Raw genomic sequence first — 27,681 nt, 5'->3', positions numbered from 1 at the left:
CTGACACCCCGAGCCTCTGTGACGCTGACCCTCCCCCGATCCTCTGTGACGCTGACCCCCCCGAGCCACTGTGACGCTGACCCCCCCGATCCTCTGTGACTCTGACCCCCCACCCTCTGTGCCGCTGACCCCCCCTGAGCCTCTGTGCCGCTGACCCCCCCCGAGCCTCTGTGACTCTGACCCCCTGAGCCTCTGTGACGCTGAGCCCCCCAAGCCTCTGTGACACTGACTCCCCGAGCCTCTGTGACGCTGACCCCCCCCCTGAGCCTCTATGACATTGACCCCCCAAGCCTCTGTGACTCTGACCCCCGCCCGGTCCTCTGTGACTCTGACCCCCCCCCGAGCCTCTGTGACGCTGACCCCCCCGAGCCTCTGTGACTCTGAACCCCCCACCCGGTCCTCTGTGACTCTGACCCCCCCGAGCCTCTGTGACGCTGACCCCCCCGAGCCTCTGTGACTCTGAACCCCCCGCCCGGTCCTCTGTGACTCTGACCCCCCCGAGCCTCTGTGACGCTGACCCCCCCGAGCCTCTGTGACTCTGACCCCCGCCCGGTCCTCTGTGACTCTGACCCCCCCGAGCCTCTGTGACGCTGACCCCCCGAGCCTCTGTGACTCTGACCCCCCTGAGCCTCTGTGACGCTGACCCCCCGAGCCTCTGTGACTCTGACCCACCCCCGAGCCTCTGCGACTCTGACACCCCCCGAGCCTCTGCGACGCTGACCCCCCCGAGCCTCTGCGACGCTGAACCCCCACCCTCTGTGACGCTGACCCTCCGATCCTTTGTGACTCTGACGCCCCCCACCCTCTGTTATGCTGACCCCCCATCCTCTGTGACGCTGACCCCCCACCCTCTGTGCCGCTGACCCCCCCTGAGCCTCTGTGACGCTGACCCCCCCGAGCCTCTGTGACTCTGACCCCCCCGCTCCTCTGTGACGCTGACGCCCCCGATCCTCTGTGACTCTGACCCCCCACCCTCTGTGCCGCTGACCCCCCCCGAGCCTCTGTGACTCTGACCCCCCGAGCCTCTGTGACGCTGAGCCCCCCAAGCCTCTGTGACACTGACTCCCCGAGCCTCTGTGACGCTGACCCCCCCCCGAGCCTCTATGACATTGACCCCCCAAGCCTCTGTGACTCTGACCCCCGCCCGGTCCTCTGTGACTCTGACCCCCCCCCCCGAGCCTCTGTGATGCTGACCCCCCCGAGCCTCTGTGACTCTGAACCCCCCGCCCGGTCCTCTGTGACTCTGACCCCCCCGAGCCTCTGTGACGCTGACCCCCCCGTGCCTCTGTGACGCCGACTCCCCGAGCCTCTGTGACTCTGACCCCCCCGCTCCTCTGTGACTCTGACCCCCCCCGAGTCTCTGTGACGTTGACCCCCCCTAGCCTCTGTGACTCTGACCCCCCCCGAGCCTCTGTGACGTTGACCCCCCCGAGCCTCTGTGACTCTGACCCCCGCCCAGTCCTCTGTGACTCTGACCCCCCCCCGAGCCTCTGTAACGCTGACCCCCCGAGCCTCTGTGACTCTGACCCCCCCCGAGCCTCTGTGGCGCTGACCCCCACCGAGCCTCTGTGACGCTGACCCCCCGAGCCTCTGTGACTCTGACCCCCCCGAGCCTCTGTGGCGCTGACCCCCACCGAGCCTCTGTGACTCTGACCCCCGCCCCGAGCCACTGTGACGCTGATCCCCCGATCCTCTGTGACTCTGACCCCCCACCCTCTGTGCCGCTGACCCCCCCCGAGCCTCTGTGACTCTGACCCCCCGAGACTCTGTGACTCTGACCCCCCCCGAGCCTCTGTGACGCTGACCCCCCCGAGCCTCTGTGACTCTGACCCACCCCCGAGCCTCTGCGACGCTGACCCCCCCGAGCCTTAGCGACGCTGACCCCCCCGAGCCTCTGCGACGCTGACCCCCCCGAGCCTCTGTGACGCTGACCCTCCCCCGATCCTCTGTGACGCTGACCCCCCCGAGCCACTGTGACGCTGACCCCCCGATCCTCTGTGACTCTGACCCCCCACCCTCTGTGACTCTGACCCCCTGAGCCTCTGTGACGCTGAGCCCCCCAAGCCTCTGTGACACTGACTCCCCGAGCCTCTGTGACGCTGACCCCCCCCGAGCCTCTGTGACGCTGACCCCCCGAGCCTCTGTGACTCTGACCCCCCCGAGCCTCTGCGACTCTGACACCCCCCGAGCCTCTGCGACGCTGACCCCCCCGAGCCTCTGCGACTCTGACCCCCCGAGCCTCTGTGACTCTGACCCCCCCAAGCCTCTGTGACGCTGACCCCCCCGAGCCTCTGTGACTCTGACCCCCCGAGCCTCTGTGACGCTGAGCACCCCAAGCCTCTGTGACGCTGACCCCCCGAGCCTCTGTGACTCTGACCCCCCCCGAGCCTCTGTGACTCTGACCCACCCCCGAGCCTCTGCGACGCTGACCCCCCCCCGAGCCTCTGTGACGCTGACCCCCCCCGAGCCTCTGTGACGCTGACCTTCCCCCGAGCCTATGTGACGCTGACCCCCCGAGCCTCTGTGACTCTGACCCCCCTGAGCCTCTGTGACTCTGACCCACCCCCGAGCCTCTGCGACTCTGACCCCCCCGAGCCTCTGTGACGTTGACCCCCCCCGAGCCTCTGTGACTCTGACCCCCCCCGAGCCTCTGTGACGTTGACCCCCCCGAGCCTCTGTGACTCTGACCCCCGCCCAGTCCTCTGTGACTCTGACCCCCCCCCGAGCCTCTGTGACGCTGACCCCCCGAGCCTCTGTGACTCTGACCCCCCCGAGCCTCTGTGGCGCTGACCCCCACCGAGCCTCTGTGACTCTGACCCCCGCCCCGAGCCACTGTGACGCTGACCCCCCGAACCTCTGTGACTCTGACCCCCCACCCTCTGTGCCGCTGACCCCACCCGAGCCTCTGTGACTCTGACCCCCCCCGAGCCTCTGTGACTCTGACCCCCCCGAGCCTCTGTGCCGCTGACCCCCCCGAGCCTCTGTGACTCTGACCCCCCCCGAGCCTCTGTGACGCTGACCCCCCCGAGCCTCTGTGACTCTGACCCACCCCCGAGCCTCTGCGACGCTGACCCCCCCGAGCCTTAGCGACGCTGACCCCCCCCGAGCCTCTGTGACGCTGACCCTCCCCCGATCCTCTGTGACGCTGACCCCCCGAGCCACTGTGACGCTGACCCCCCCGATCCTCTGTGACTCTGACCCCCCACCCTCTGTGCCGCTGACCCCCCCCGAGCCTCTGTGACTCTGACCCCCTGAGCCTCTGTGACGCTGAGCCCCCCAAGCCTCTGTGACACTGACTCCCCGAGCCTCTGTGACGCTGACCCCCCCGAGCCTCTGTGACGCTGACCCCCCGAGCCTCTGTGACTCTGACCCCCCCGAGCCTCTGCGACTCTGACACCCCCCCGAGCCTCTGCGACGCTGACCCCCCCGAGCCTCTGCGACGCTGACCCCCCCACCCTCTGTGACGCTGACCCTCCGATCCTTTGTGACTCTGACCCCCCCACCCTCTGTTATGCTGACCCCCCATCCTCTGTGACGCTGACCCCCCACCCTCTGTGCCGCTGACCCCCCCCGAGCCTCTGTGACGCCGACTCCCCGAGCCTCTGTGACTCTGACCCCCCCCGCTCCTCTGTGACTCTGACCCCCCCGCTCCTCTGTGATGCTGACCCCCCCGAGCCTCTGTGGCGCTGACCCCCACCGAGCCTCTGTGACTCTGACCCCCGCCCGGTCCTCTCTGAACCCCCCCCCGAGCCTCTGTGACGCTGACCCCCCGAGCCTCTGTGACTCTGACCCACCCCCGAGCCTCTGTGACGCTGACCCTCCCTCGAACCTCTGTGACGTTGACCCCCCCGAGCCTCTGTGACGTTGACCCCCCCGAGCCTCTGTGACTCTGACCCCCCCGAGCCTCTGTGACGTTGACCCCCCCGAGCCTCTGTGACTCTGACCCCTGCCCAGTACTCTGTGACTCTGACCCCCCCACGAGCCTCTGTGACTCTGACCCCCCTGAGCCTCTGTGACTCTGACCCCCCGAGCCTCTGTGACTCTGACCCACCCCCGAGCCTCTGTGACGCTGACCCCCCTGAGCCTCTGTGACTCTGACCCCCCCGAGCCTCTGTGACGTTGACCCCCCCGAGCCTCTGTGACTCTGACCCCTGCCCGGTGCTCTGTGACTCTGACCCCCCCCCGAGCCTCTGTGACGCTGACCCCCCGAGCCTCTGTGACTCTGACCCCCCCCGAGCCTCTGTGACTCTGACCCCCCCCGAGCCTCTGTGACGCTGACCCCCCTGAGCCTCTGTGACTCTGACCCCCCCCGAGCCTCTGTGACGTTGACCACCCCCCAAGCCTCTGTGACTCTGACCCCCCCCCGAGCCTCTGTGACGCTGACCCCCCCCGAGCCTCTGTGACGCTGACCCCCCGAGCCTCTGTGACTCTGACCCCCCCGAGCCTCTGTGACGCTGACTCTCCCCCGATCCTCTGTGACGCTGAGCCCCCCAAGCCTCTGTGACGCTGACTCCCCGCCCGGTCCTCTGTGACTCTGACCCCCGGAGCCTCTGTGACGCTGACTCCCCGAGCCTCTGTGACTCTGACCCCCCTGAGCCTCTGTGACTCTGACCCCCCGAGCCTCTGTGACTCTGACCCCCCCCGAGCTTCTGTGACGCTGACTCTCCCCCGATCCTCTGTGACGCTGACTCCCCGCCCGGTCCTCTGTGACTCTGACCCTCCGAGCCTCTGTGACTCTGACCCCCCCCCCGAGCCTCTGTGACTCTGACCCCCCCCCGAGCCTCTGTGACTCTGACCCCCCTGAGCCTCTGTGACTCTGACCCCCCCCCGAGCCTCTGTGACTCTGACCCCCCCCGAGCCTCTGTGACGCTGACCCTCCCCCGATCCTCTGTGATGCTGACCCCCCCCCCGAGCCTCTGACGCTGACCCCACCCCCACCCACCAAGCCTTTTACACCTCCCTTTGCAGCCAAATTTTGATGGGGTGGGGCAGCAAACCGCAGGCTGGCTGACCCAGACCCCTGCATTGCTCCTGCAGTACAGTTTGTCGACCACTTGTCCACACTGATGCAGCAGCACTTCGAGCTGAACCACTTGGCTCTACATTTAATAGGTTGATACCATCTGGCTCATTTTGTTGGATTTTTTTACAGAGATAACTTAATCTTCTCCCCTCCCGTTTGGTGCAGAAATTGGATGCCAGAGCAGTAAGCAATCGACAGTTGCACAAGCTCAGTAAATGAGGGGAAGGAGCAAGTGGAATAGTTTAGCTTTGCCCTTTGCTCGGTTAGACTGTTATTGGCCTCCACTGCGTGCAGTTCATGGGCGGCTGGTAGAGTGCATACCATTGGGCAATGACATGTTTCGGATGGCAATATTCCTGGAATTCTGTTTATCAGAGGTGTACATAGTCCAGTGATGACACCCTTACCCTGTAGATAACACGTAATAGTTAAACTTGGTCTTTGAGCTGCCTGACATTTCTGCAACTCTCTAATTAAAACGCCCCTGAATTTTTCAACTGATATCAGTAGATTTACGATCAACAATTTAATTTGGTCATGAGATTGGAATGTATTTCTCGCTGATCTTTGTTCTGTATTGGAGATTTATTGGGAAGTCAAAGGATATTTTTTTCAAATATATCAAAAGTTTATCGTTTTGCTTCAGTTCTGAGAGAGTTTTCCTTTGCTATCAGATGCCTCTTGTCTGTTCTGCTAACATGTCTTCACACATAGGCATCTAACTGAGTGCCTGTGTAGACTTTCAAGACAAAATTTTGTGTATCACACATATGTTTTGTCAGTAAGAGGCTCTATAGGTTTGAAATATAATACCCACAGATCATGAGGACATCTTGTTTATCGACCTATTCGAACCACACCGATTCCGGCAACCCCAAGTTAAGCCTAGCCTAACCACGGGACAGTTTACAATGACCAATATGTCTGTGGGAGGAAAGCGGGGCATTCGGAGCAATCCCACACAATCACGGAGAGAACATTACAGACAGCGGCTCTGACGTCAATGTTGGTGTCTACCATGTGACAAGTATGCCTGCACACACCCTCATACACCCGGAGTCTGTCAGAAGGAGGCAGAATAAGTGGGTCACAACATTAACATTTTGCCCATACCACCTTCCAAAGATGAACATGTGTCCAGTAGAATACTGGATAAAAGATCAATACCAATTAAAGGGATGATTCCCACTCCTGAATGCCGAGTGATTGAACCTTTTTGACCATGTGGGAGCTTGTCAAATGTCCATGTAGACATTATCTACTGCCTTGACCTTCATCCACTTTTCCTGGTGTCTGCCTCGAAAAACTCTATAAGATTGGTTAGACATGATCTACCATGCATGGAGCTATGCTGACTATCCTTTATCAGTCCATGGCTATCCAAATACTTATATATCCGGTGTCTTAGAATACCAGCCAATAACTTTCCCACAACTGATGTCAGACTCACCAGCCTATAACTTCCTGGCTTCTGTTTAGGGCCTTTTTTTTAAATAGCAGAGCAACACTGGCTATCCTGCAATCCTCCGGGTACCTCTCCTGTTGCTAAGGTTGTTTTAAATATCTTGCTTAAGTGTTCTCTTGCATTTCTTATATCCCATAAGCATCTAATTTGTTCTTACTCGCCTATACCTGCTATATACCTCCTTTTTTCTCTTAACTAGAGCCTCAATATCTCTTGAAAACCATGGTTCCCTACAGTTGTTATCTTTACCTTTTATTCTGACAGGCATAGGAAAGCTTTGTACTCTCAAAATTTGGTTTTGAAGGCCTCCCACTTTCCAAGTAAGTTTGCCAGAGAACAGTGTGTCCCAATCCACACGTGCCAGATCATTTCTGATACCATCAAAATTGGCCTGTCTCCAATTTACAACCTCATTCCACAGACCAGACCTATCTCTTTGAATATTTACTTTGAAATTAATGCCATTGTGGATGCAAAGTGTTCGCCTACACAAATTTCTGTCACCTGCTCTCTCATTGCCTAATAGCAGATCCACTATCGCATGCTCTCCCTTTGAGACTTCTGCATACTGATAAGGAAACTTTCCTGAACACATTTGACAAACTCTATCCCATCTTGTACTTTTACAGTATAGTGTGCAGACATCGCAAGTAATTTGAGGTGTTAACAGAATGTTATTCTTTAGTGTAAGTGGAACTGAATACAAAAGAAGCTTAAGTTATTTTGGGCATTGGAGAGACTCTGTACACTGCACTTAACCAGACATCCCACCTCTGCCGGAAGTTCCGGGAGTCTCCCGCATATTAATAGTGGCTCCCTGATGCCCACGAATTATATACAATATCCTGGAAATCAATTTTTTGAGAGCGAGCACGAGAGAGAGAGAGAGAGAGTGCGAGAGAGAGAGAGAGAGCACGAGAGTGTTCCAAAAAAAGAAAATATAAAATGTACGTCACCCCAGATTACCCTAAAGTGTACCCCTGCCTAATAGGGATCAAAAATAATTACAGTGTTGCTGGCTGCACTGTTTGCAACAGTGACTTTTCTATTGCCCATGGTGGGTTAAGACTGTAAAGGACATGTTGAGGTGAGTTTAACAGGTGTCATTCGTTCATTAGCATAGCTAACGTTATTTAAACTAGCTGGCTAGCTGCTAAGGAGCTACTCAATTGCAGACATCCCACCTCTCCCGGAAGTTCCGGGAGTCTCCGGCAAATTGATGGTGCTACCTCCCGGAAATGAGTTTTTGCAGGATGGGATGTCTGCTTAAGGAAGGGGTTAATGTGTTGGGAAGTCATTCTGAATTATGAGACTAATATATATGGTTGTTTTATAATTTTATTCAGAGTTACGGTGCAGAATAGGTTGTTCCAGCCCTTCGAACCGCTTCGCATAGCAACTCCAGATTTAACCCTAGCCTTATCACAGAACAATTTACAATGACAAATCAACCTATTAACCGGTCCGCCTTTGGACCATGGGAGAAAACCAGAGGACCCGGAGAAAACCCAAACATTCTATGGGGAGGACGTACAGACTCCTTACAGATGACATTGAAATTGAGCTCCGATGCCCCAAGCTGTAATAGCGTCATGCTAACCACTACGCTGCTAAGCAGAGCATGAAAAGGCTGGACTTATCCAGCAGAGTTTAGAAGAGTGTGCAGGAACAAATGAAGCATATCTTGAGAGATCCTGATTGTGGATATGGAGAGGATGTTAACTCAGTGTGAGAATCTAGAACTAGGGGGTCACTGGATAAGTGATTACCCATTTGAAGTGGCGTGGATTCCTTTGCACAGTCTACCACTGAAGATCAAAGGAAAGGCTTTCTGCCCTGGGTTTCGGATGTCCCTGTAGTTCCATGTGCTTCTCCTTGCTGTGAACTGACTACTTAACCCTTTAATCCAAACACAGTTGCCTGAAAAATGGTCAAGTATTAACATTTTAACTGAATGCTTAACTATTTTCCAGGCAAATGTGTTTGGGATCGTTTTCCACAGTTTTATCAGAATCAGGTTTAATATCACTGGCATACGTCATGAAATTTGTAGTCTTACGGTAGCAATAGATTACAATATATAATAAAGGACTATAAATTACAATAAGAAAATATATATAAAATTAAATAGATAGTGTAACAAGAGAGCAAAATAAAGAAAAAAAGTAGTGAAGTAGTGTATATGGATTCATTGTCCATTCAGAAATCTGGTGGAGGGGAAGAAGCTGTTCCTAAAATATTGAATGTGTGTCTTCGGACGGAAACGTCAACCATACTCTTTTCCATAGATGCTGCCTAGTCTCCAGCATTTTGTGTGTTTCCTGGTCCTCCTCCTTGATTGCAACAAGTGTCAACAACAGGGGTCCTTAATGATAGATGCCTTTCTGAGGCATGGCCTTTTGAAGATATCCTGGATGCTGAGGAGGCCAGTGCCCACGATGGAGCTGACTGTTTACAACTTTCTGCAGCTTTTTCCGATCCTCTGCAGTGGCCCCTCCATACCAGACGATGATGCAACCAGTTAGACACTCTCTACGTACATTTATAGAAATTTACTAGAGTCTTAGGTGACATACCAGTCTCCTCAAACTCTTAATGAAGTGTAGCTGCTGGCATGCCTTCTTGATAATGGCATCAATACGCTGGGCCCAGGATAGGTTTTTAGAGATGTGGACACCCAGCAATCCTTTCCATTGGTGATCCCTCCATGTTCCCTTAACTTCCCTTCCTAAAGTCCACAATCGATTCCTTAGTATTACTGACATTGAGTGAAAGGTTTTGGTATGACACCACTCAGCTAACTGATCCATCCCACTCCTGTATACCACCTTGTCACCATCTGAAATTCTGCCAACAATAAATGTGTCATTGTCAAATTTATAGATGGTGTTTGACTTGTGCACAGCCATGCAGTTATGGAAGTAGAGAGAATACAGCAAAGGGCTGAGTACACATCCTTGAGCTATGCCAGTGTTGGTTGTCGGCAAGGAGGAGATATTATTTCTAATTTGCACTGACTGTGGTCTCCTGATGAGGAAGTCAGGGATCCAGTTGCAGAGGGAGGTACAGATTGATTAGTACTGAGGGAGTTGAACACTAAGCTGTAATCAATAAACACCAGTCTGACATCGGTGTTACTATTGTCCATGTGTTTCAAAGCCGAGTGGAGAGCCAGTGAGATTGATTCCACTGTAGACCTATTGTGGCAATGGTAGTAATTGACAGGGAATGAGTCTGGCTGGAGTAAGGAGTGCCTTTTTTTTAGTTAGTCACAGGTTAGGCTGGTAAGGTCACTTGGTGGGACCTTCGTGGGATGAGGCGATTGAATATGTGGAGCTGGGAGAATTTTAATTATTTATTTGTTTAGAGATACAGCACGATAACTGGCCCTTCCGGCCCAATAAACCAGTGAATCATAGAATACTACAGCACAGAAACAGGCCTTTTGTCTTGGTGCTGCCCAATTGTACCCGTGTGACCAATTAACCGACTAACCCATACATCTTTATGATGCGAGAGGAAACTGGTGCACCCAGAGGAAACACTTGTGGTCACAGGAAGAACATAGAAGCTCCTTGCAGACAGTGGCGGGATTGAACCCAGTCATATGGAGAACAGAGAGGTGGCCTCATCTGCTGGCACGCTTTGGGGCTCAGATGAGTTGAGCACTATGATTTCCAGGACACTGCCTTGGCTTCCAGACCATGGCAGCACTAAGCCATTGGTCACTAGAAGCTACACCACCATTGCCCCACAGACACACTGAGAGCAAGCACATTGCAAGATCTTACAGAGTTTAAAGTATTCCTCCACATTGTCTACCATGTGCCCAGGTTCTGAGCAAACTGGAAGCTTCTTCCATTTACGTTAAGTCATTCCTGTACATTATAAAATGCATGGGACCATTCTAAGCCTTGTGCAACTGGTAATAGCATTGGCTTATTACTGTCATATGTAGTGAGGCACAGTGAACAACTTACCTTGCATGCTGTTCATACAGATCAAATCATTGCATAGTGCGTTGAGGTAGTACAAGATAAAGCAAAGACAATGCAGAACAGTGTAACAGCTACAGAGAAAGTGCAATGCAGGTAGACAATAAGGTCAAGGTCACAATGAAGCAGATTGTGAAGTCGCGAATTCATCTTACCATACTAGGGAATTATTTAATAGTCTTATTAAGGTGGGATAAAATATGTCCTTGACCCTTGCATGTGCTTTCAGGCTTTTCTATCTTCCGCCTGGTTGGAGAAAGGAGAAGAGAGGACGTCTAGGGTGGGAAGGATATTTAATTACACTGGCTGTTTGTTCAGGCAATAAAAAGTATAGTCCATTGAGAGGAGGCTAGTTTCTGTGATGTGTTGAACTTTGTCCACATCACTCTGCAGCTCCTTGCAGATACGGGCAGAACAGTTGCCTTAACAAGATGTATTGCATCCAGATAGACTACTTTCTGTGGTGCAACAATAAAAATTGGTGAGGGGCAATGGAGATGTGCCAGATTTCTTTAGCATCCTGAGGAAGTGGAGCTTTCTTCACAGACGTGGAGTCTCCAGAAATTTAAAAAAATCCAAGAAAGATTTCCTTGGATTAAAAAGATTCATTTTATGTTCCTTTCCGCTCTCTGTCAATAGTTGTGCAGGGTTTGGAACTGTGGTAACAGCTGTCAGTTTGTGTTTAGAAGGTAAAGGTCATCAAAGGGAACTGACATTGTGTCTGTGCCCTTGTGTTACAGTGGCCCCAGTGGGGAGCATGTGTGACTGTGGAATTGCATGTCCAGATGGCACTGCCTTAAGACTGACATATAAACTTGTCCCAGTTCCTGCCAGCAGCTTCCAACGGGCTAGTGTTTCAAGCATTTCCAATGCTCCCTTTTCTCCAGTGGGAATATTAAGGGAGCCTTTGTCAGAATTCCCTGCCTTATTTGACCCACTCCATTGCCATGATTTCCCTGACTAACAAACAAGTCTTTGATGAAAATGAAAAGATAAAAATAACCCTTGAACTCTTCAATTTAGCAGATTACAGTCCCATCCCCTAACTTTTCTCTCAATTACCAAATGTGTTGCATTCTCCAAAGTTTATGTCCCGTGCTGAGATCTCTTATTTGTATGACCTGCGATCAACATTCTGCATCTATGGCAGGTCTGAAATTTCTCCCATCAATGTCACCTATGTCATCCAGAATAATGCTGACAAGGCAGAGGGTACCTCCTCAATGTTTCTGAATCTTTTGATAAGATTGACCCTTCATTACCTCTCTACCATCATGGCTGGGATAATACTCACCTGGCTTCTTTTATTTATTTATTCATTCAAATTTATCTACTGAATGGAATTTAAATTTCCCAGTTCCTGTGGTATGATGGAAGATCCTGTTTATAGAGCTATGGAGCTCTGCAGCGTGGAAACGGATCCTTCAGCCCTGGCAACCATGTTACTTACTTGGGCTAGACCCATTCATCTGGAATTAGTCTGCATTTCTCCAAAACTTTCCTATCTTTGTACCAGTCCAAAATTTTTCTTAAAAGTTGTAATTGTACCCACCTCTGCCATCTGGATCAATGGTCCAGAACAGTGCTACTAATGCTGTAATGTAACTAATTTGCCAAGCAGACTCATTCTTATCCATCCATGCTCCATGCATAAAAGAATTGCTTACAATTGCTTTTCTTCTTGTCCCTGTACTATTGTTTCAGTGAATCTGCTGATCTGTCACGAGCCCTCTCTTCATCTGCGTTATGATCCTCTTTTCATCTGTGTTATGATCCCGAAGGCGTGTGGATTCACCCACCTGCACCATCACTTGCTCTCTTCATCCTCCACGCACGCTGAATCTTCAGACCGCTTGCATGATGTTCAGCTCTGACTGGAAGGAATTTTCTGCCATCACATATTTGCAATGTCTTCCACTTCAAAACCTTACCACCTCTTTCTCATTCCACCCCCGATTACCTCTTCTGCTTTCCCCATCTGGTAAGTCTATTGCTCTTTAAAATATCTCTCTCCATCCCACCACAAATATCCCCCACAATCTACTTCCTCACTTCCACGGACTCTGTCTACACTTCTCGCTGCCTCAGTAAAGCAGCCAGCATAATCAAGGATCTCATCCACCCTGGACATTTTCTCTCTTCCCCTCTCCCATCAGACCCCAGGGTTAAGGACAGCTGTTAACCCATAGGTATAAGACTATTAAATGGTTCCCTGGTATGATAAGATGGACTCGACCTCCCAATCTATCTCATTTTGATCTTGCATCTTATTGTTTACCTACATTACACTTTCTCTATAGCTGTTGCATTTTATCCTGTATTTTATTATTGTTTTGCCTCTCAATGTACTGTGTAATGATTGAATAGTATGAAGGACAAGCTTTTCACGGTATCTCGGAACCTGTGACAATAATAAACCAAATCCAGTGCTTTGTTCCCCATCTTCAGCTGCCCAGTCTCTGTTTCGGCAGCTGGTGCACAGACAGTGTTCACTTATTTAACTTGCAACAGAAAGAGTGAGATTGGTCAATAGAGGCTTCTAGATAACAGTTCCTGGGTGTTGCCAGATCATGTACAATTATAACATGTGGCTTTATAAATAGAATTAAGCAATGTGGACTCTTGTGACATATCCATCATCACCTGATCAGATCTCATTTTCGAGCAGGTTTTTAACTTAGAACCATAGAAACTACAGCACAGAAACAGGCCCTTTGGCCCTTCTTGGCTGTGCTGAACCATTTTCTGCCTAGTCCCACTGACCTGCACACGGACCATATCCCTCCATACACCTCCCATCCATGTATCTGTCCAATTTATGCTTAAATGTTAAAAAAGAACCCGCATTTACCACCTCGTCTGGCAGCTCATTCCATACTCCCACCACTCTCTGTGTGAAGAAGCCCCCCCTAATGTTCCCTTTAAACTTTTCCCCCCTCACCCTTAACCCATGTCCTCTGGTTTTTTTCTCCCCTTGCCTCAGTGGAAAAAGCCTGCTTGCATTCACTCTATCTATACCCATCATAATTTTATATACCTCTATCAAATCTCCCCTCATTCGTCTACGCTCCAGGGAATAAAGTCCTAACCTATTCAACCTTTCTCTGTAACTGAGTTTCTCAAGTCCCGGCAACATCCTTGTAAACCTTCTCTGCACTCTTTCAACCTTATTTATATCCTTCCTGTAATTTGGTGACCAAAACTGAACACAATACTCCAGATTCGGCCTCACCAATGCCTTATACAACCTCATCATAACATTCCAGCTCTTATACTCAATACTTCGATTAATAAAGGCCAATGTACCAAAAGCTCTCCTTACGACCCTATCTACCTGTGACAACACTTTTAGGGAATTTTGTATCTGTATTCCCAGATCCCTCTGTTCCACTGCACTCTTCAGTGCCTTACCATTAACCCTGTATGTTCTACCTTGGTTTGTCCTTCCAACGTGCAATACCTCACACTTGTCAGTATTAAATTCCATCTGCCATTTTTCAGCCCATTTTTCCAGCTGGTCCAAGTCCCTCTGCAGGCTCTGAAAACCTTCCTCACTGTCTACTACACCTCCAATCTTTGTATCATCAGCAAACTTGCTGATCCAATTTACCACATTATCATCCAGATCATTGATATAGATGACAAATAGCAATGGACCCAGCACTGATCCCTGTGGCACACCACTAGTCACAGGCCTCCACTCAGAGAAGCAATTCTCTACCACCACTCTCTGGCTTCTTCCATCGAGCCAATGTCTAATCCAATTTACCACCTCTCCATGTATACCTAGCGACTGAATTTTCCTAACTAACCTCCCATGCGGGACCTTGTCAAAGGCCTTACTGAAGTCCATGTAGACAATATCCACTGCCTTCCCTTCATCCACTTTCCTGGTAACCTCCTCGAAAAACTCCAACAGATTGGTCAAACATGACCTACCACACACAAAGCCATGTTGACTCTCCCTAATAAGCCCTTGTCTATCCAAATGCTTGTAGATTCTGTCTCTTAGTACTCCCTCCAATAACTTACCTACTACTGACGTTAAACTCACCGGCCTATAATTTCCCGGATTACTTTTCGATCCTTTTTTAAACAACAGAACAACATGAGCCACTCTCCAATCCTCCGGCACTTCACCCGTAGACAGCGACATTTTAAATATTTCTGCCAGGGCCCCCGCAATTTCAACACTAGTCTCCTTCAAGGTCCAAGGGAACACTCTGTCAGGTCCCGGGGATTTATCCACTTTAATTTTCCTCAAGACAGCAAGCACCTCCTCCTTTTCAATCTGTACAGTTTCCATGGTCTCACTACTTGATTCCCTCAATTCCATAGATTTCATGCCAGCTTCCTTAGTAAATACAGATGCAAAAAACCTATTTAAGATCTCCCCCATTTCCTTTGGTTCCGCACAAAGCCGACCACTCTGATCTTCAAGAGGACCAATTTTATCCCTTACAATCCTTTTGCTCTTAATATACCTTGTAAAAGCTCTTTGGATTATCCTTCACTTTGACTGCCAAGTTCCTGAGCAACTGTGTTCTCAGTAAAATGTTCCTTTCATAGGTGATGGTGACCTTCAGTTAGCCAAGTCCCTGGGTTAGTGATACTAAGTTGCAGGATCATAGATGTTAATGTCATTGAGGGAGGTTATTTGACCCATTGCGTCCAATCTGCTTTTGAAGAGCTATTCAAATTGTTCCAATATATCAGCTCCAGGTCTGCAGGTAAGAAAATGAAACCTGTATTCATCCTGTTCATGTAACAATGTTTCTTCTTTGACCATCCTTTCAGGCAGTGATTTCAGTCTTCAGATAAATTCTCTTCCACCCTCCACCTTAACCTCATGACCAACAGTTAGTAATTTCTATATGAAAAGACTCAACCCTACTTATTCCTGTCCTGACTTTTTGCAATTCTAGACATCTTGCTAATTTTCCCAAGTCTTCTCTATTCCAACTTCCCCTCATAACTAAACTAATGCAGCCTTCTCAATATTCCCAAAACTTCCCTGCACACTCACCGCTGATAGAACACATCTGCTGTGGTGTGGTGACAGAAATATGCATAGTGCTTTGTTCAATAGTTCAAACAAAACTCCTCTAATCTTGTACTCTGTGGCTTAATCAATAACAGACAATGTCCTGAAATTAAAGCAGAAAATGCTGAGATGTTTAAAGGTATAGACATCTGGTACTGATGGGTCTCAAGGAATACAGTATGAACCTAAAAATGACATCCAGGGCAGAAAACAATGAAACATCCTTGAAGAGACTCTTGGATAGGTACATGGAGCTTAGAAAAATAGAGGGCTATGTGGTAGGGTTATTCTAGGCAGTTGCGAGCGTGGTCAGCACAGCATTGTGGGCCAAAGGGCCTGTAGATGTCTGTGTTCTAAGTGCATTTAAGGAGAACTCTGAAACATTCCCTAAGTCTAGCAGGAGCAAGAGAGTTGCCAGGGAAAGAATGGGTTCCCTTCTGGACCAAAGGAGCAATCTGTGTGGACACAGGCAACGCAGGTGAGGCCCTGATGAGTGCTTTCCATCTGTATTCACCAGGGAGAAGGTTGTGGAAGACAGTGAGTTCAGGGAAGGGTATTTGGATAGTCTGTAGTGTAGGTCAGTATTGGGAAGGAGGAAGTGTTGGTTGCCAAATGATGAGATCTATTCCAGAATGTTCTGGGAAACAAAGGAGGCAGTAGCTTGTCTGCAGTCTTTATCCCCATGTTCTCTCTATGGACCACATGAAAGTCTTGGTGGGGCAGAGATCATCAGTAATGTTAGAGGTAGAATTTTCAACTCTGAATGTAGGAAACGGCCCCAATACAGTTCGCAATGTAATGGAAAGGGAGCTGAGAGGTGAGGCCTGAAAAGGCAGCCCACTGGCACAGCAGGTAGAGTTGTAGTGTCGCAGTACCTTGATAGATTGAATCCCAACCTCTGTGGGGAGTTTGCACATTCTTCCTGTGGCCATTCCCCCAGGTGCTCCAATTCTTCCCACATTCAAAGACAGACAGGTTGGCATGGAGGTGGTCAATAGTATTTCAGTGCCTCAAAGCCCTATAACCAAAAGGTACCTACTATACTAATCCCATACTATCTATCTCCACTGCCCCACGTTTGCACTGCCTTCAGGACGAAAAAGGTTTTCCTCGTCTACTCTCTTAAACTTTTTACTCTAAACCTTCACACCTCTGCTACAAGGAAAGCATTACTACCATCTATCCTGCCAATACCCCTCATTATTTTGTCCTCCTCTGTCAGATCCTGTTCAGTCTCCTCCATGCCAAGGAAAAGAAACACAGTCTATCCCGACTCTCCTTATAATTGAAACACTCCATTCCAGGCACTGTCCTGGTGGATCTCCTTTGCACCCTGTCTATCCAGTCCAAACCTCATCCTTCCTAGAGTGGTGCAAGAGAATGAAGGGTATGTAACAGAGCTAGTCAAAATCAGGAAGGGTACAGATAGGGTAAATGCTTGCAAGCTTTATCCCATCGGGTTGGGTGAGACTAGAACTAGAGTTTATAGGTTTAGGGTAAAAGGTAAATATTTAAGGGGAATATGAGGGGAAACAACTTCACTCAAAGGGATGATGCAAGAGTGGAATGAGCTACCTAAGGAAGTGGTACACGCGGGTTCAATTGCAAAATTTAAGAGAGGTTTGGATAAGTACATGGATGGAAAAGGTTGAGGGATATGGTGTGGGTGCAGGTAGATAGGAATAGGCAGAAGGTCCGGTCAGCACAGACTAGATGGCTAAAGGGTCTGTTTCAATTCAATGACTCTATAACTGTACACAGTACTCTGTCTGTAGCCAAAGAAATGTCTTATAAAGTTTGTCCATAACTTCAGTGCTGTTATATTCTGTGCCCCAGCCAGTGAAACCAAGAATCCCATATTCCTTCTTTGTCACCTGTGCTGCCAACTTCAGGGATCATTGAATTTGCACACCGAGGCCCTGATGTTTCTTAATACTCCTGAAGTTGGCACATTCAATTTATATATCCTATTCTAATAACCCTGCCAAAGGGCAGTTGTCCAGATTAAATTCCCTCTGCCATTGCTCTGTTCAATTTATCAACCACTATCAAAAACCCCACCGATTTCCCTGTCAATTGCAAGCTTGCTAATCATGCCTCCTACAAATGCTTCCAAGTTGTTAAAGTATGTAACAATAATGATTCCAGCACTGATCCCTATGGTACGCCACTGATCACAACTCTACCTCTTCCTCCTATTATCAACTAGTTTTGAATGAAATTATCAACCTACATTGGATCCCATATATTCTAACATTCTGGAGCAATTTCTCATATAAAACCTTGTCAAAGGCCTTACTGAAGTCCAATTGCTGGTGGGCTCTGATGTTGCTGCTTACTAAGCTAAGTAAATAAAGTAAAAACCATTAATCCTCAAATAATAGCAATGTCTGATATAATAATGTATCAAATCATACCATATAGTATTTTCCTTGGGTCAAATGGTATTTGACTTTCTTGACAAAATCCTACATCAGAGAACTATCAGAATCTTTACAAATTAAGTACTGCAGATGACAAAAAATGTGCTGCCTTTAACAGCTCTCATTGTTACCACTGCATTAAATGTTATTTATGTTTGTGGGACACAACATTTCCTGAACGAATCCATGATGATTGGTCCTAATTAACCTTGCCCTCGAGGGTTTTTTGCCAATAATTTGCTCACCCTCAGTGTTAACATTAACTGACCTTTTCTCTTTCTGAAACAATGATACCACAGCACAAGCCAGAGAAAATTACAATCACAACCTTTATTATTTCCTCCCTTGTTTCTCTTAACAGCTTGGCATATTTTTATTCAGATCAAACAACGAGTGAATTAATGGTTAATGGAACAGGGAGAACAAATAGTTGTAAATCTGTGTGACTTAATTTCCATGACAGATCTGGTTGGAAGATTACGAAAGCTGGGAATAAAATATACAAGGTTACTAAAGCTGGGAATTAAATATTCCAGGTTATTCAATACTCAGGAACAGTGGGTAAAAAGGAAGATGACATGGGGTGGTGCTGCCGAGAGGAGTTAGGAAGGATCTTGGCTCAGTAGGACATAATAGAGACTTAGAGCTAGTTTGGGTAGAGCTAAGAGGTAACTAGTTGAAACAAGTGAGAACTGTTTATAGGTCATAGAGTCAGAGAAACAGGCCCTTTGGTTCAACTGGTCCATGCTGGCCAAGATTCCCATCTATGGTAGCCCCATTTGCCTGCATTTGGTCCATAACCTTCAAAACCTTCCTATCCAAGTGACTGTCTAAGTGCCCTTTAAATGTTAAAAGACCTGTCTCTGTTGCTTCCTCTGGCAGCTTATTCTGGAATGGATTTGGAGGACTGGGAAATTGTAAATGTCTCTCTATTCTTTGAGAAAGAAGGGAGGCAGAAGACAGGAGATCATAGGCCAGTTAGCATGACTTCTGTGGTTGGCAAGACGATAGGGTCCATCAATAAGTGTGAAGTTTCGGGTTGCTTGGAGGCACATGATGAAATAGACTGGTCAGATCACAAACAAGAGAAAATCTGCAGAGTCTGGCAACACACAAAATGCCGCAGGAACTCAGCAGGTCAGGCAGCATCTGAGGAAAAGAGGACACCTGATGTTTGTGCCAAGACCCTTCATCAGGACTGGAGAGGAAAAGAAGAGGAGTCAGAGTTAGGTGGGGGGAGGGGAGGAAGAAATACAAGGTGATGGGGGAAACTGGGAGGTGGGGAAGGGTGAAGTTGGGAAAGGGTGAGCTGGGAAGTTGATAGGTGAAACAGATAGAGGGCTGGAGAAGGGGGAATCTGATAGGAGAGGACAGAAGGCCATGAAAGAAAGGAAAAAAGGGGAGGAGCACCAGAGGGAGGTGATGGGCAGGTAAGGTGGGAGAGGGAAAAGAGAATGGTGAATGGTGAAGGGGAGGCATTTGGATGATAAAATTAATGGTTACGTGGCCATACTTGTGGGTGGTACAAAGTAGTGTTGAGGAAACAGAGAATCTGCAGGAGGAGTGGGCAGATTAGAAGAATGAAAAAAGAAGTGGCAGATGGAATACTGTGTATGCAAAGTGTATTGTCATGCACTTTGGTAGAAGGAATAAAGGCTTAGTCTATTTTCTAATTGGGGATTGAATTCAGAAATCGGAGCTGCAAAGGGACTTTGGAGTCCTCGTGCAGGATTCCCTAATGGTTAACTTGCAAGTTGAGTTGTAGTAAGGAAGACAAATGCTATGTTAATACTCATTTCAAGAAGACTGGAATATAAGAGCAAGGATGTGATGGTGAGACTTTATCAGGCATTCACCAGACTGCATTTGGACTATTGTGAGCAGTTTTGGGCCCTGTATCTAAGAAAGTGTATACTGGCATTAAGACGTAAGGTCTATGTCTTCTGGTCATATGGCATTGGAGAATATGGCACAGGAGAATGATCACGGGAATGAAAAGATCAACATATGAGGAGCATTTGATGGTTCTGGGCCTGAACTCACTGGAGTTTAGAAGGATGAAGGGGAATCTTATTGAAACCTACCAAATATTGAAAGGCTGAGATAGAGTGGGTATGTAGGGGATGTTTCCAACAGTGGGAGAATCTAGGACCAGAGAACATAACCTCAGAACAGAAGGACATACTGTTAGAACAGAGATGAGGAGGAATTTCTTTAGCCAGAGGGTGATGAATCTGTGGAATTCATTGCCACAAACAGCTGTTGAGGCTAGGTCAATGGTATTTTTAAAGTGGAAGTCAACAGGTTCTTACTAGTAAGGGTGTCAAGTGTTATGAGGAGAGGGCAGAATAATGGAGTTAGGAGGGAAAATAAATATGATGAAATGGTGGGTCAACCTCCACAGGCTGAATAATCTCATTTCTGCTCCTATGTCTTATTTCATGTACTGAACACTCCCTAGGTGAAAGAGATGCCCCTCAGATTCTTCCTAACACTCTCTCTTTTCTCACCCTAAACCCACAACCTCGAGTTCTTGATTTCCCGACCCTGGGGAAAACACTATGTATACCTACCCTATCTGAATTCCTCATGACTTTATACACCTCTTATAAGATCGTCCTTCATTCTCCTACACTCCAGTGAATAAAGTTCCAACCTGCTCAACCTTTCTCCATAACTCAATCTCCTAAATCCTGACAAAATCCTCATAAATCTCCTTTGCACTCCTTCCAGCTTAATGGCATCATTAATTTGTGAAGATGACTGAAATTGTACACAGTACACCAAATATGGCCTCACTAACAGCTTGCAGAACTGCAAGAGAACATGCTAACGTTTATACTCAATACCCTGACTGATGAAAACTAGTAAGCCTTTTTCACCACCCTCCCCACCTGCAATTCCACTATTAAGGAATTATGTAGTTGTACTAGTAGGAGACTCCGTTCTAAAACACTTGCCAGGGACCCACCATTTACTATGAAAGCCCTATCCTCATTTATTTTCTCAAAATGCAATACCTCGCACTTAGCCAAATTAAACTCTTATTTGCCATTTCTTGACCCACTTAGCCAGCTAATAAAGCTTTCTCTGTAAATCCAGATAACGAACTTAACTGTCAACACCACCTATTGTAGTGTCACATACAGACTTACTAACTGTGCATTTTACATGATATAGATGATAAAGACCAATGGGGCTGATACTGACCTCTGGGGAACAGGGGCCTCCAGTCTGAGAAACAACTTTTCACCGTCACTTTCTGCATCCTGCCATCCCTGGATCCCATGTAATCTAACTTTCCATAGTAGCCTACCATGTACAGCCTTCTCAAAACCTTACTGAGGTCTATGTTTACCACATTTACCAACCCTGCTCCCATCAACCTTTATGGTAACTTCTTCAGAATCTTAATGAAATTCATGTGACACAATATCCTATGACCAAAACTGTGCCGACTATCCCAAATCAACCTCTGTCTTTCAAGATGTTTAATGATCTTATTCCTCTAGTAGCTTACCTGTCACTTCCTGGTCTATAGGTCCCAGGATTTTCTTTCCAACCCTTCTTAAATAAAAGCACAATATTAGCCACCTTCCAGTCGATTGGCACTTCACCCATCACTGACAATGATACTAATATCTCAAACAAGAGAAAACCTGCAGATGCTGGAAATCCAAGCAACACACACAAAATGCTGGAGGGATTCATCAGGCCAGGCAGCATTTATGGAAAAGAGTACAGTTGATATTTTGGCCCGATATACTTGATCAGGCCCTGAAGATTTATCTACCTTCATATATTTTAAGACATCCATTGCCTCTGCTGTAATGCGCATTATCCCAAAGACTTGCTTGGTATTTATATCAAGTTTTGAAGTGTTCAGATCACTCTCCATAGTAACTATGGAGAAGTACACAGCTTGGTAACAGGTTCTTCAGGCCCAATAAGCCAGCGCCAATTTCAGCCGTGTGACTAACTAACCTACCAGCCCGTACATCTTTGGAATGTGAGAGGAAACCCACGTGATCACAGGGAGAACATAAATACCTTACAGACAGTGAAACCTGCTTCACTGGCACTGTAATCATGTTACACTACCATCAGCTACCTTGCACATCTCTTGTAGCTCCACACAAAGATGTCCACTTTAGTCTTTGAGGGCCTTATTCTCTCTCCAGTTATTCTTTTCCTCTTAATGTATTTTTAAACTCTCTTTGGATTCTCCTTCATCATCTCTTCCAAAGCTATCTCATGTCTCTTGTTGCCCTCCTGATTTCCTCCTTGAGTATTCTCCTACATCCCCAATACTCCTATCCTAAACAAGAGAAAAGCATTTAGTGTGTGTTCAGAGAAACATAGAAAACCTACAACATAATACAGGCCCTTCGGCCCACAAAGTTGTGCTGAACATGCCCTTTCCTTAGAAATTACCAGGATTACCCATAGCCTTCTATTTTTCTAAGCTCCATGTACCTATCCAGGAGTCTCCTAAAATATCCTGTCATGTCTACCTCCACCACCATCACCGGCAGCCCATTCCACGCACTCACCACTCTCTGCGTGAAAAAACTTACCCCTGACATCTCCTCTGTACCTACTTACAAGCACCTTAAAACTATGCCCTCTCGTGCTAGCCATTTCAGCTCTGGGGAAAAGCCTCTGATTATCCACACGATCAATGCCTCTCATCATCTTATCAACCTCTATCAGGTCACCTCTCATCCTCTGTCACTCCAAGGAGAAAAGGCTGAGTTCACTCAACCTATTCTCATAAGGTAAGCTCCCCAATCCAGGCAACATCCTTGTAAATCTCCTCTGCATCCTTTCTATGGTTTCATAGAAACATAGAAACATAGAAAATAGGTGCAGGAGTAGGCCATTCGGCCCTTCGAGCCTGCACCGCCATTTATTATGATCATGGCTGATCATCCAACTCAGAACCCCGCCCCAGCCTTCCCTCCATACCCCCTGACCCCAGTAGCCACAAGGGCCATATCTAACTCCCTCTTAAACATAGCCAATGAACTGGCCTCAACAGTTTGCTGTGGCAGAGAATTCCACAGATTCACCACTCTCTGTGTGAAGAAGTTTTTCCTAATCTCGGTCCTAAAAGGCTTCCCCTCTATCCTCAAACTGTGACCCCTCGTTCTGGACTTCCCCAACATTGGGAACAATCTTCCTGCATCTAGCCTGTCCAATCCCTTTAGGATCTTATACGTTTCAATCAGATCCCCCCCTCAATCTTCTAAATTCCAACGAGTACAAGCCCAGTTCATCCAGTCTTTCTTCATATGAAAGTCCTGCCATCCCAGGAATCAATCTGGTGAACCTTCTTTGTACTCCCTCTATGGCAAAGATGTCTTTCCTCAGATTAGGGGACCAAAACTGCACACAATACTCCAGGTGTGGTCTCACCAAGGCCTTGTACAACTGCAGTAGTACCTCCCTGCTCCTGTAGTCGAATCCTCTCGCTATAAATGCCAGCATACCATTCGCTTTTTTCACCGCCTGCTGTACCTGCATGCCCACTTTCAATGACTGGTGTATAATGACACCCAGGTCTCGTTGCACCTCCCCTTTTCCTAATCGGCCACCATTCAGATAATAATCTGTTTTCCTATTTTTGCCACCAAAGTGGATAACTTCACATTTATCCACATTAAATTGCATCTGCCATGAGTTTGCCCACTCACCCAACCTATCCAAGTCACCCTGCATCCTCTTAGCATCCTCCTCACTGCTAACACTGCCACCCAGCTTCGTGTCATCCGCAAACTTGGAGATGCTGCATTCAATTCCCTCATCCAAGTCATTAATATATATTGTAAACAACTGGGGTCCCAGCACTGTGCCTTGCGGTACCCCACTAGTCACCGCCTGCCATTCTGAAAAGGTCCCGTTTATTCCCACTCTTTGCTTCCTGTCTGCTAACCAATTCTCCACCCACACCAATACCTTACCCCCAATACCGTGTGCTTTAAGTTTGCACACTAATCTCCTGTGTGGGACCTTGTCAAAAGCCTTTTGAAAATCCAAGTATACCACATCCACTGGTTCTCCCCTATCCACTCTACTAGTTACATCCTCAAAAAATTCTATGAGATTCGTCAGACATGATTTTCCTTTCACAAATCCATGCTGACTTTGTCCGATCATTTCACCGCTTTCCAAATGTGCTGTTATCACATCCTTGATAACTGACTCCAGCAGTTTCCCCACCACCGACGTTAGGCTAACCGGTCTATAATTCCCCGGTTTCTCTCTCCCTCCTTTTTTAAAAAGTGGGGTTACATTAGCCACCCTCCAATCCTCAGGAACTAGTCCAGAATCTAACGAGTTTTGAAAAATTATCACTAATGCATCCACTATTTCTTGGGCTACTTCCTTAAGCACTCTAGGATGCAGACCATCTGGCCCTGGGGATTTATCTGCCTTCATCCCCTTCAATTTACCTAACACCACTTCCCTACAAACATGTATTTCACTCAGTTCCTCCATCTCACTGGACCCTCTGTCCCTTACTATTTCTGGAAGATTATTTATGTCCTCCTTAGTGAAGAGAGAACCAAAGTAATTATTCAATTGGTCTGCCATGTCCTTGCTCCCCATAATCAATTCACCTGTTTCTGTCTGCAGGGGACCTACATTTGTCTTTACCAGTCTTTTCCTTTTTACATATCTATAAAAGCTTTTACAGTCCGTTTTTATGTTCTCTGCCAGTTTTCTCTCATAATCTTTTTTCCCCTTCCTAATTAAGCCCATTGTCCTCCTCTGCTGAACTCTGAATTTCTCCCAGTCCTCAGGTGAGCCACTTTCTCTGGCTAATTTGTATGCTACTTCTTTGGAATTGATACTATCCCTAATTTCTCTTGTCAGCCACGGGTGCACTACCTTCCTTGATTTATTCTTTTGCCAAACTGGGATGAACAATTGTTGTAGTTCATCCATGCAACCTTTAAATGCTTGCCATTGCATATCCACCGTCAATCCTTTAAGTGTCATTTGCCAGTCTATCTTAGCTAATTCACGTCTCATACCTTCAAAGTTACCCCTCTTTAAGTTCAGAACCTTTGTTTCTGAATTAACTATGTCACTCTCCATATTAATGAAGAATTCCACCATATTATGGTCACTCTTACCCAAGGGGCCTCTCACGACAAGATCGCTAATTAACCCTTCCTCATTGCTCAAAACCCAGTCCAGAATAGCCTGCTCTCTAGTCGGTTCCTCGACATGTTGGTTCAAAAAACCATCCCGCATACATTCCAAGAAATCCTCTTCCTCAGCACCTTTATCAATTTGGTTCACCCAGTCTACATGTAGATTGAAGTCACCCATTATAACTGCTGTTCCTTTATTGCACACATTTCTAATTTCCTGTTTAATACCATCTCCGACCTCACTACTACTGTTAGGTGGCCTGTACACAACTCCCACCAGCGTCTTCTGCCCCTTAGTGTTACGCAGCTCTACCCATATCGATTCCACATCTTCCCGGCTTATGTCCTTCCTTTCTATTGCGTTAATCTCTTCTTTAACCAGCAACGCCACCCCACCTCCCCTTCCTTCATGTCTATCCCTCCTGAATATTGAATATCCCTGAACGTTGAGCTCCCATCCCTGGTCACCCTGGAGCCATGTCTCTGTGATCCCAACTATATCATAATCATTAATAACAATCTGCACTTTCAATTCATCCACCTTATTACGAATGCTCCTTGCATTGACACATAAAGCCTTCAGGCGCTCTTTTACAACTCTCTTAGCCCTTGTACAATTATGTTGAAAAGTGGCCCTCTTTAATGCTTGCCCTGGATTTGTCGGCCTGCCACTTTTACTTTTCTCCTTTGTACTTTTTGCTTCTACGCTCACTTTACACCCCTCTGTCTCTCTGCACTGGTTCCCATCCCTCTGTTGTGAACTAACCTCCTCACGCCTAGCCTCTTTAATTTGATTCCCACCCCCCAACCATTGTAGTTTAAAGTCACCTCAGTAGCCCCCGCTAATCTCCCTGCCAGGATATTGGTCCCCCTAGGATTCAAGTGTAACCCGTCCTTTTTGTACAGGTCACGCCTGCGCCAAAAGAGGTCCCAATGATCCAAAAACTTGAATCCCTGCCCCCTGCTCCAATCCCTCAGCCACGCATTTATCCTCCACCTCATCGCATTCCTACTCTCACTGTCGCGTGGCACAGGCAGTAATCCCGAGATTACTACCTTTGCAGTCCTTTTTCTCAGCTCCCTTCCTAGCTCCCTATATTCTCCTTTCAGGACCTCATCCCTTTTCCTACCTATGTCATTGGTACCTATATGTACCACGACCTCTGGCTCCTCACCCTCCCACTTCAGGATATCTTGGACACGATCAGAAATATCCCGGACCCTGGCACCAGGGAGGCAAACTACCATCCGGGTCTCTGGACTGCGTCCACAGAATTGCCTATCTGACCCCCTTACTATCGAGTCCCCTATCACAACTGCTCTCCTCTTCCTTTCCCTACCCTTCTGAGCTACAGGGCCAGACTCTGTGCCGGAGGCACGGCCACTGTCGCTTCCCCCGGGTAAGCTGTCCCCCCCAACAGTACTCAAACAGGAGTACCTGTTGTTAAGGGGCACAGCCACCGGGGTACTCCCCATCACCTGACTTTTCCCCTTCCCCCTCCTAACCGTGACCCACTTGTCTGCCTCCCGTGGCCCCAGCGTGACCACCTGCCTTCCACTCCTCTCTATCACCTCCTCGCTCTCCCTGACCAGACGAAGGTCATCGAGCTGCAGCTCCAGTTCCGTAACGCGGTCCCTTAGGAGCTGCATCTCGATGCACTTGGCACAGATGTAGACGTCCGGGAGGCTTGGAGACTCCAGGGCCTCCCACATCCGACACCGAGAACAGCAAACTGCCCTCACAGTCATAATGCCCCTCTCCTCAAATAGCAACAGAAAATGAATGTCAAACCTTCCTCGCCTCGCCTGCTTCCGCCTAAGCCCGGTGAGCCGAAGCCCTTAAGTCTTCACTCTGCTCCCGGCTCACTCCGCTGCCCGCTCAGTTTCCACATCCTTCCTGTAGTGAGGCGACCAGAACTGAGCACAGTACTCCAAGTGGGGTCTGACCAGGGTGCTATATAGCTGAACTTTACCTCTCGGCTCCTAAACTCAATCCCACAACTGGGGAAGGCCAATGCACCATATGCCTTCTTAACCACAGAGTCAAACTGCAGAGCAGCTTCAAGTGTCCTATGGACTCAAACCCCAAAATCCCTCTGACCCTCCACACTGGCAAGAGTCTTACCATTAATACTATATTCTGCCATCATATTTGACCTACCAAAATGAACTACCTCACACTCATCTGGGATGAGCTCCATCTGCCACTTCTCAGCCCAGTTTTGCATCCTATCAATGTCCCGTTGTAACTTCTGTCAGCCCTCCATACTATCCGCAACAATTCATGATCCCAGCTGTCTGAACCTGATTCGTGGCTGCTTTTTCCTCACTGGAGTCTCAATATCCCTGGTCATCTAGGGTTCTTACTCCTGGAGTCATAGAGAAGTACTGCACAGAAACAGGCCCTTCAGCCAATCCAGTTCACACTGAAACATTAATCTATCTAGTCCCATCTGGACCATAGCCCTCCATACCCTCCAATCCATGTTCCTATCCAAAGTTCTCTTAAACATTGAAATTGAGCTCACATTCACTACTTGCACTGACAGCTCGTTCTGCACTCTTATA

At 48.1% G+C, this 27,681-nt stretch overlaps 1 protein-coding gene across 1 annotated transcript in view; it reads left to right on the top strand.

Moving 5' to 3' along the window:
• Positions 1–27,681, top strand: part of LOC134337461 (PALM2-AKAP2 fusion protein-like) — a 73,537-nt gene that overhangs the window by 19,314 nt on the left and 26,542 nt on the right. The window contains 1 exon segment of the mRNA XM_063032492.1: positions 10,713–10,763. Coding sequence (XP_062888562.1) covers positions 10,713–10,763 — 51 coding nt within the window.

Source organism: Mobula hypostoma, chromosome 24, assembly GCF_963921235.1.
Source record: "Mobula hypostoma chromosome 24, sMobHyp1.1, whole genome shotgun sequence".
NCBI lineage: Eukaryota > Metazoa > Chordata > Chondrichthyes > Myliobatiformes > Myliobatidae > Mobula > Mobula hypostoma.
This window is presented reverse-complemented; position numbering and strand designations above follow the sequence as displayed.